This window comes from Puma concolor, chromosome F2 (genome assembly GCF_028749965.1).
Source record: "Puma concolor isolate L17-30 chromosome F2, mPumCon1.1.hap2, whole genome shotgun sequence".
Classification (NCBI taxonomy): Eukaryota; Metazoa; Chordata; class Mammalia; order Carnivora; family Felidae; genus Puma; species Puma concolor.
In genome coordinates this window covers 546,609-556,690 of record NC_141684.1, presented here as the reverse complement: position 1 = coordinate 556,690, position 10,082 = coordinate 546,609, and the positions used below count along the sequence as shown (strand labels likewise).

General features: G+C 64.8%; 1 protein-coding gene across 1 annotated transcript; it reads right to left on the bottom strand.

Moving 5' to 3' along the window:
• Positions 1–5,438: 5,438 nt before the first annotated feature.
• On the bottom strand, positions 5,439–9,037 carry SCRT1 (scratch family transcriptional repressor 1). The gene is made up of 2 exons (XM_086695181.1): positions 8,502–9,037; positions 5,439–6,458 (listed from the first exon to the last, which is right to left on the bottom strand). Exons 1-2 carry the CDS (start codon positions 8,614–8,616, stop codon positions 5,521–5,523), a joined length of 1,053 nt encoding a protein of 350 aa, XP_086551307.1. The 5' UTR covers positions 8,617–9,037; the 3' UTR covers positions 5,439–5,520.
• Positions 9,038–10,082: the final 1,045 nt, after the last annotated feature.

Here is a 10,082-nt window from a genome sequence, read left to right as displayed (position 1 = left end):
CAGAGGCTTCCGTATCATTGCACAACCGCACAGTGCAACCCGCTAGGGAGCAAGTGTGCCTTCCACCTTAGCTTGACACACATCTTTGCATAGGGCATGGAGTGTGAGCACCCTGGATTTCAGAGTGTGAGGGTTCACTGGAGGCTGAGGGAGGGTTTACCCAGCAGCAAAATGGGTTAGCCATTCACTCCCAAGGTGAGCAGGACCAAGAGCACCTGTCTAGAAGCAAATAAACTGAGAGGTTCAGCCTCAAGTTAGTGGCCTCTATGGGCTGGCCACTGCCTTTCCCCCGGGCACACCCCTGTTCCACCACCTTCACCACAGTGCCTGGGCCCCCTAGTGACACATTCCTGTTGCCACTGGGCCATCTAGGACTGATACCAGCCTAGCATCTCTACCTAGCAGGCTAGGGCTATCTGATAGGTGGCTTCGAGTAACCGGGCTGCCCTGACTGGGGCTGGAGAGCCATTCCCACACACCCACGCAGCTCAACTTGGGTGAGTCAGGATCAGTCTTGTCTCCTATCCAGTCTTCCAAAACTCTCATCTGTTCATTGGGTGGTCTGGGCCAGGCAGAGCTAGGCCTGAGCTAGTACTCCAGCTAGAGTACTGATCCCAACGGAGGGGGAACAAAGGAGAGGGTCCTCTCGGGAGGCCAGCATGGAGGAGTGAGCCCTGGGAGCTCTGCCACACACACCCACGAGTCTCTGCATGCCTTCTGGCCGTGCCATCCTTCAATACAGCGCCAAGAACTAGAGGCCCCGCCCAGGCGGGCAGAGATTGGCGACTCGGGCTTCCAGTAGGCCTGCAGAAGCCGAGTGCAGTAGTCAATAATGAGTGAAGGGTCATGTTGGAGGCAGCTGCCTGTGCCCACATCCCAGCTCCAAACCGTCGGCTGTAAGTGGCAGTGGGAGTAAAGCAACCAGAGTGGACAAGGGATCACCAGGGAGGACCAGTCTGGTGGGGAACTGGTGGGACAGCCAAGGTTCTGGCACTGGAGTTGAGTGAGAGGAAAGCCAGGCATCAAGTTAAGAGGTAGGCACAGGCTGTGAGAACACCAATAAGGAAGAGCCTCAGTACTGGTGTGGGCTGGTCCTGGAGGAGGACATTGCCTGTGGGAGAGTGTGGGCCAGGCCTCGGGAGGGAGAGTGGGCCAGTGCAGCAGCTTTAGAATTCCCCCTACCCCGGAAGCTCCAGTTACCTTAGGATCCAGGGCACCAGAGGAGAGGGTAAAGGTTAAGGTGGGTGGGGTTTCTTGGTGACAATGGTGTGCAAGAGGGGTTGTGGAAGAAAGCTCAGTGGGGATTTCCCTGCCAGGGGCAGCAACTGATTAAGGGACTAGAGGCCAGGAGCCTTGCAGGCCTGGCTGGAAGAGGTTCAGAGGTTAGAACCTCAACCTGTGGCTGAGGTGCCACAGGCAGGCCACTGAGGTCTGTGAAGGGTGCGGCCAGCCGGGAGACATGGGACATGGTGGTTAGCAGACCATGCTGCCCATTCTTTGGGATACAAAGCCCTGTCCACGGAAGTCTGTGGAGACTGATGGTTGGACTCATCCCAGGCCTCAGGGAGTCAGCCTTCATCCTTCCACCCCCACTGCCCCTCAGGGTCCTGAAGAAGCAGAAATCACCAGTCTAGACTCAAAAGCTGGGAAGGAATGGGCATTCCTCCCTGCCATTGGCACCCACCCAGGGGTGACTCCAGGTGTAGGGTGGGTGAGGTACTGGGACAGGACTTATGTCAAAGGCAGGCCTTGGATAAGCTGTTCTCCCCGCTGATTGTTCACATGCAAATTTGGCGAATGCTTACCCCAGCCTGGGGACAGTGAAGGTCAAAGGTCCCTGACCTCTACCAATAACAGGGGCTTTCACTCCTAGGGTTTTACTGTTGACAGTGCTCCCCAGAAGAGGGTGCCCACCTCCATGTGAGCCCCACCACGAGCAGCCTACCAACTGACATCCTCCTGAAGGTCAGGCGCCCCTGCTGTCCACTCTGATGAAGTCTAGGCAGGCCTGTCTCTGCTGGGGTTCAGCCTGCTCTGGGATGACCTGGTTTGACTACATGTCTCCAAAGACTTTGGGCCTCTCAGCTCATACCTGCCAACCTGAGTATCAGGGGGCATTGCTGGGGCGGGGGGGGTCCCTGTTCCTGGCCTGTCCCTGACCAGCACAGTCCCACCCCTCATCTCAATTTGATTCATCCTGTCTAGAGCTTGAGGGCTGTGGGTGGCTGTGGAAGCCTCTCTGTCCCCTGGGTGGCCCCTCCCCAGAAGCAGCATGAGTCAGCTGTCTGTGGAGGCCTCCTCAGACAGTGGGGGTCAAGATGTGAGCAGCAGGAAGCAGAGGCCAGACTTTGCACCTTCTCCTGTTCCCATTTTCTCCACTGGCATTGAGAAGGGCTTGTTGGTGGCTGTCAAGCCTGAGGAGCAGCAGGAGCCCCTATGGGAAGAGTAGACACACCTCTGCAGGCCCTGCTGTACCTACTCGGGTGATTCTAGATCACTCTTGGGCCAGGCCTGAATTCAGGCTGGAGATCCTAAGCAGAGCCGAACAGCAGAGCCTAACCCCAGTTCCTGGCCCAGAGCAGACTAACCTGCCAGCTGCTTTGCATGGGGGGGGGCGGGGGGGAGGGGGGCGGTTCTCCCGTGGCTTGGCCTGCCAAGCTGGCCCTCCCATGGGGAAGAAGATAGCCCTCCCGAGCAAGGGGACAGTGCCACACCCTCACGAAAGGTAGTGACATGACCTCAGGGCTGTGTGGGCAGGCTGCCACTCCCAGCACTGGACCTGCACCAACCTTGCCTCTGGGATGCAGCAGGGCTAGGAAGCGGCCCCCCAGACATCCCAGCACCCCCTGTGGCATGGGCCCAGCACTGGATACATCAACCCGACACTCCAAGTTCTATCAAGAGTGGCATTTATTCTCCTCGTGGAGGTGCGGCGCTCCGGGGAGCTGGTGCTATTGTGCTTAGGAAGGAGGTCTGTCCGTCCGTCCGTCTGTCCGGCCGGCCCAGCCCCAAACGGGGGCGGAAGAGGGGCGCGGCCCGAGTAAAAATCCCGGCCTGTTCCGGGTGGGAGTATGTACAAGGCGGCGGGGCGCAGGCGGGGGTGGGGGCGGGGCAGGCCGGCGGCCGCAACCCCCACCCGAGGGCCCCCGCATCTCGGGCCCTACTCGTAGAATCAGTACAAAATAGGTGCTACCTAAACGTTCCTTCTACCTGAATTCGCTAAGTCGGTTATTGTGCTGCTTAGTTATGGGGGCGGGAGGGGGCCCATGGCTTTCCACGGCGGCGGGGTGTACGGAGAAGCGGGAGACCCTGGCCGGCCCACGGCCCTCTGGCCTTCTCCTTAGGTAGGTAGACAGGCGTGTGGGGGTTGGGTGGGGCGCCTGTGTGTGCGTGTGCATGCGGGTGTGCCCAGCACAGGAGGGCAGGCCCCAGCTTGGGAGCTGTGTGGACACGAGTTGCGGTATAGAGGGTTTGGATACGGGCCCCGCTGCGCTGGGCCCTCAGTCTGCTCCTGCAGGTGCGGCTCGGCGGCAACTCGGGGCCCACTGGGGTGGCGCTGACCAGGTCATACACTGCAGTGTGCACCTTTTGTCTGGCCTGGGGCCTTGGCCCCACACAGCAGAGCCTAAGTGGCCGAGAGATGGAAGGACTGAGAGTCGTTATGGGTGGCCCTGGTCGCGCTGGGCCTTGGGGGCCCTGGGTCTGTGCCACCTGAGCTGAGAACGCTAGGCGCAAGTCAAAGGTAGAGCCCAAGTGCACCCAGCACTGGACCCGGGCCGGGGTGGGGAAGAGGTAAAGGGGATGCAGGGTTGGGTCTAGGGGCCAGGCCTTTCTCTGCATGTGCGGCCCTCCTTGGCCCACCCAAACCTGATGGACGCCTGTCACGAGCGTGCAGCCCCTGCAGGCCGCTGCATCCCTGGCCGACTCTGCAGCGGGCCTGGCACATAGTAGGTGCCCAATGAACAGTTGGTGGGTAATGGAGGACTGAAGGAGGGGTCTTGGGGGCAACCACCCCGCCCCTGCCCCCTGGAACCATTACACCCGCAGGGCTCTGCCGTGGGGGGAGTAGGGAGGAGGAGGGGAAGAAAGTCTGCGCGTCCGGCCCCGCGCAATGTCCCTGATCTAGGGGCCTATGGGGTGGATAGGGCAGGGGGATACCTGATTCTCAGTAACTCTAGAGGCGGCGGCAGCTTCGCATGCAGTGCGCATTATTGCTCTATAGTCGGCATCGGACTAACTAAGAGGGAGAGGGAGCGGGCAGCCCCGGGAAGGGACGGGAGGAGGGCTGGGGCTGCATGCAGTGACGTCACAAAGGCGGCGGCCAATGGGGCGGGCCCTTGGGGCGGGGTCGCCGCCGAGGCTTTGGCATAGACGGGCGAAAGTTGGCAACAGAGTGGGGGCGGGGCCTGGGGCTCGAGGGTGGGGCCCAGGTGGGGGCGGGGTTCGGGGGCGGGGAAAGTGATCCCGGACATCCCAAGCCCCGGGCGTCGGCGGGAAGGATGGGGGCCTCAGCGCCCCTTCCCTGACCCGAGTGCAATCCGTTCATAAATAAAACGTACAAATACAGAAAGAAAGAAACCCGACGCGTCCGCAACCCCCCCAGGGGGCTTTACCCGCAAAGCGAATACAGAGAGGTGTGTAATGGGCCGTGCCCAGGCCTGCCTGCCGGGCCCCAGGATCCGTCCTCCAACACCGAATGCCGGGGGACGAGGGAGGGGGCCCCGGGGCAGGGCGGGAGTGGGGTCTGAGGAGGTCGGATAAGTCCATGCGATTCGATATGCGTCATTATTATTCGTTATGAAGGACAGAGCCCGGGAAGCTGGGCTGGAAGAATTCGGATTTGGCAGAGGATGCGGGGCGAGGGTGGGAGAGCGGCTTGGACTGAGGCCCCAGAAAGAACCCGAGGGAGAGGGGTGCCGCCGTCCGCCTCTCTCCCCGATCCCCAACGCGTCTATCACTCCTGGGCTTCAGCGAAGACTGAGGAGTAGGGACGCCTCTGCAGGCCCCTCCCTCCTGCTCTACCCCCTCTTCCCCCCCCCTCCCCGGTCTGCTCCCCGGACGTCTAGGCCGCAGGCCTGGCCCTTGGAAGGTTTGGGAAAGGAGTGGGGAAGACCTGAGTCTCTGCGACGCGATCCAGGGGCGCAGAGGAGGGAGGAGTGGGGGTGCTCCCCACCTCACCCCACCCCGGTCTTCAGAGACCTAACTCGGAGATGAGGTTCGGTTCTGGGTCTCCTCGACCCTATTGCTGGGAAAAAGCCTGGGGCACCCTGGAGGGGAAGGGAGGGGGTTCGGGGTGGGTCTCCCCTCAGGACCCTATTGCTTGAAGGGGCCGACAAGGCCCCTGGCGGGCGGGGCGGGGCCGGGCCCCCTCCCTCTATTGCTGTGAGGAGGGGCCCGCCCTCCGCCGCCCCCCCCCCCGCTCCCCCCCCCCCCCCCCCCGCCCGGGCGCTGGCGGAGACTTCCCTGGGGGCCCGTATTGCTGAGAGCCGCCCCGGCTGGGCTGGCGGAGGCACCGCCGCCCTAGGCCTGCACGGGGCTGAGCTGCGGCGAGGCGGCGGGCGCCTGGGCCGCGGGGCCGCCCCCGCCCGCGCCGCCCTTGAAGCATGCGGACTCGTAGTGCTTGTTGAGATAGGACTTGAGCGCGAAGCTCTTTTTGCAGCGCTTGCACTGGAAGTGCTTGAAGGCCGAGTGCGTCTGCATGTGCGCGCGCAGGTTGGAGCGGTCTGCGAAGGCCTTGCCGCAGTGCGCGCAGCCGAAGGGCTTCTCGCCGGTGTGGGAGCGCATGTGGCCCTGCAGCAGCCAGGGCCTCGAGAAGGCCTTGCCGCACACGCCGCACTTGTGGCGCAGGTCGTGCGTGAGCAGGTGCATGGCCATGGCCGGCATGGACACGTACACCTTGCCGCACGTCGGGCAGCGCCGCGCCAGCTGACTGTCCAGGCTGCGGTGCGTCTGCTTGTGGCGGCTCAGGTTCGACGACGTGGCGTACGTTTTCCCGCACTCGCCGCACGCGTGCCGGCCCCCTGCGCCGCCGGCCCCGGGCCCCGCGCGCGCCTCCGTGCTCACCCCCGCGCGCGCGCCGCCCCGGCCCGCGGCCCCGGCCCCCGCGCCGCGCGCGCCCGCCCCGGCCCCGCCTCCGCCGTCGCCGTCGGGAGCCGCCGCGGAGGCCGTGGAGGGAGCGGCGGCGTTGGCTGCTTTACGGCGCGAGCGCCCGTCGGTGATGAAGAAGGCGTCAGCCGCGTAGCCCTCGCTGACCGCCGCGTCGCCGTTGATGTAGCCGCCCGCGGCTGTGGCCAGCTCTGGGCGCGGGGTGGGAGGCGGTGCCGAGCCCGCGGCCGCCGGGCCCAGTTCTCCACGCACGGCCGCCGCGTACATGGGCTCTGGGGACGGCCCTTTGAGCAAGGCCGCCTCGGCATCGCCATCGTAGACGGAGGCGGGCCCCGCGTAGTCGCTGAGGTATCCTGAGGGCCGAGGCGGACAGACAGGCAGACACAGAGGGAGGGGAGGCGGGCAGCGGGCGAGACACACACGGGCAGGCGGCGGGAGACACGGGGTCCGGGAAGGAGGGGACCAGAAGAAGGACAAAGGAGAAGGGGCCGGGGTACCGCGGGGCCAGGAGGACGGAGGAGGCAGGGAGGGGAAGAGAAGAGAGGAGAGATGAGACTGGGCCGGGCCCCGGCTCCGCCCCCGCCGCCCGCCGGCCCCACCCTCACAGGGGGAGGGAAAGAGGCGCATCCTCGGGTGCGGCTGCCCCCCTTCCGCGGAGCCTCAAGGTCAGGGGGGAGGGGCGGCGCTTCCCTCGCCCTCCTTCTTCCACCCCTCCTCCCCCTCGGGTTCTCCCCACTTCAGCAGTTTTCCCTGATTATGCAACACACTGCGGACCCGCAGCGCACAAAGCCAGGGCCGCCCACCGAGGGACCCCGTAGCTCCCGCCTCTCGAGGTTCCCAACTGCTCTTCCCCGCGGCACCTGGAACTCGCGCCCAGCCTTGATGCTGCCCCTCCTTGGTCCCCTAGGCCCCCCAACAAGCCCTGAAGACTTCTGCCTCCGGCAGGCCCTCCTTCTTACCTCTCCACCCTCCTTCTTACCTCCCAGGTCTCCTACTACTCACTGAACTTGACCCCCTTCCAGCTCCAGCCTTATATTCCTCCATCCACTCTCCTTCTTCCCCAGCTCCCTTCAGTCATCCTCCACCCCTGGGTCCTACCTTGTTACACATTGCCCTCTTCCCCCAGGCCCTAACCCGTTGTGGGAGCCTTCCCAAGCCTCAGGACAAGTGACCAGGGAGCCGCTGTGTTGTTGGAGAGTGCAGGGGCATTCCGCAAGGGGACACCTTCCGTGGGACAAGCTGCAGGCAGGCAGCATCATTCATGCTGGTAACTGCACTTGTTCTCAAGGCACAAGATGAATCTCACAGCCTCAGAGTCACAAATGCACACACCGAACGATGCAGCCTCTGGCTTCTTCAGGGTTACACCCAGCCTCCCAGCCACGGTCAACCCTGGAGTGCCCTCACAGGGTGGGTTGCACGAAGATCCCGGCAAACCACCTACTCATGCAGGGTCACACATGCGGCCACCCTGGACACACTCTCAGCCAGGGTCGCCAGTCACATGGGTGCCCAGCAGCCTCAGAGTCACATGGTCCCATGTAGTGGCACACAGGCAGGCACACACTCATACAGGGTCACACACAAGCGCACACAGTCACATGGCTGCACGCAGTCACATGGGCGCACACAGGCTCACACACAGGCTCACACAGGCTCAGGTCACACTGGTTCTGCCACCCCACGCTGCTGGCACCCCCAGCTCTCTTGCCTGCATGCTAACAGTTGTCCTTGAACTTGGGCACCCTTACACAAAGAGCCTCCCCCTGACACCAGCACCATGGACCTCCCTACCTACAACCCTCCTGCTCACATTCTCCTCCCTGATCCTGGTTGCAGGGGAAATACTGCTGCTGCCTCTGCTGGTACCTTAGTCCTGACAGGTGGCGGCCCCCACTGGACCCATGCCTACTCCCTGGAACTCACAGCATTCTGCTAACCATAGCCAAAAGAGAGAGGGAGAGAGAGAGAGAGAGAGAGAGAGAGAGAGAGAGAGAGAGAGAGAGAGAGAGGATACTGAGGAAGGCCCAGGTTTCTGGGTGTGGGTTTGCATGCATCCAGGTCCTGTCATGTCAGCAAGTGCCCATATGACTGTCTATGTCCTCGCATGCTCAAGGTGTGGGGTACTTTCTATTTCTGACCTTTGTTCCCCACCTTCTCTCCTGCACTGACACTCTCCCTGCCCGGGTCTTGGCTCTGTTCTGGCCTGCCTCTGCTTTCCCCTCTCCCCACCCTCCTCCACAGTCCGGTTCCAGCCACTGCCTCCTTCTGGTTCTGCTTCCCTCGGGTCTATTTCCGGGGGCTCCTGACCCCTCCAGCCCCACACTCTGGCCCTCTGCCCCTTCCAGCTATTGCCTTGGGCCCCTTGCTGCCCCCAGACTCAGCCCAGCTCGCACCTTTCTCGTGCAGTCGCACTCCGAGGTCGCTGCGGGCGCGCCCGTAGGAGCTCTCGAGGTCCGCCGAGGAGAACGTGTCAAGTTTGACCTTCTTGACCAGGAAGGACCTGGGCATGATTCCTGCGGGGCTCCGGCGCTGCGGGCCTGCGGAGCCGGGGCGCGGGGGGGGCTGCGGCCGCGGCGGGGCCCCGTCACCATCCGAGGAGCGGCGGAGGCAGCACGGGTCCCCACTCTGGCCTTTGGATGCTGCCGCTGGAGTGCCGTCCTCTCTTCTCCTGCCTGCCCTGCCTTTCCTCCTCTCCTCCTCTGGACGCCTCTTCTTTTCCTTCCTTCTTCTCTTCTCTTCTCTCTTCTCTTCTTTTCTCTTCTCCTCTCTTCCTTCTTCCTTCCTTCTTTCCTTCCTTCCTTCTTTCCTTCCTTCCTTCCTTCCTTCTTTCCTTCCCTCCTCTGGTCCCGGCTTCCCAGCCCGCAGTGCCGCCCCTGGACAGGCGGGGGAGGAGGCCGGGGGGTGGGGGGTGGGGAAGGGGGGAGCGGCTCCGTCCCGGGCCCGGAGGCTGCGAGTGGGTGCAGGGCTGGCCCGGCTCCGCGGCCCCCTTCCCCTCCCCCCCCCACCGCCGCGGCGGAGCCTCAGTCAGCGACCCCCCATGCCCCTGGGGGTGGAGGCGCCGGGCCCGGGGAACGCGGCGGCGGCGGCGGCGGCGGCGGCGGCGGCGGGAGCGCCAGCAGCTTCAGCACCGCGGCCAGCGCCGGCCCGGCCAGCACCTCGGCCAGCGACCGGGCGCGCTCAGCCGCCGCGGGCGGCGAGGGGCGGGCCGCGGGGGCTCTGCCTCCAGGCGGGGGTCCTCGGCGGGGGTCTCTGGGAGGCTTGCTTTATTGTTCTGCAGCCCGAGCGAGCGGCGGCGGCGGCGGCGGCGGCGGCGAGCGGGGGGCGGGGGTCCTCGGGGGGAGGGGTGCGCAGGGAAGGCGGGCCGAGGGAAGGAGAGAGGGAGGGACGGGGGCTCCGGGGGCGGGGCTCGGCGCTCGGACAGCTCCAGGGCCCGGCCTCCTGCGCCCGCGGCCGCCTCTGCCTGCGGCCGGGCCCAGCCTCCGGCTTTTAAAGCCCAGAAGCTGAGGGAGGGGGAGGGAGGGGAGGGAGGGGAGGCCGGCGGAAATGGCTGCGCAGGGCCGGGCCCGTCCAGGGTCTCCTGGGAGGGGTCTTGGGGATGCCGCGGCCCCCGCGTGTGTGGATTTCCCCCAGGCAGCTTCGGGAATAGAGGCCCAGCGGTCTGCGGCATTGTCGTGCGTGGGGGGAGAGGCAGAAACAGGCCTGGGAGTCCTGCGCCCCGGACCGGGGGGATCTTTTGGGGGAGGAACGCAGGGCGGATCCCAGTCTGGTCCAGCCTGCCTAGCTTTCGGGTATGGAGGCTAGGGATCTTCGGGGGCGAGAGGGGGAGGCGTGAGGCGAAGGAGCGAATGCTGAGGCAGCGAAAGCGCAGTGTGGAAGCGCAGCGCGCGCCCCGTGCCGCAGTGTCTCCCTGCCACTCGGTCACCCGGGCTGACCCCGTGCCCGCTGGAGAGGCCTCCCTCCACCCCCGCCTCTTT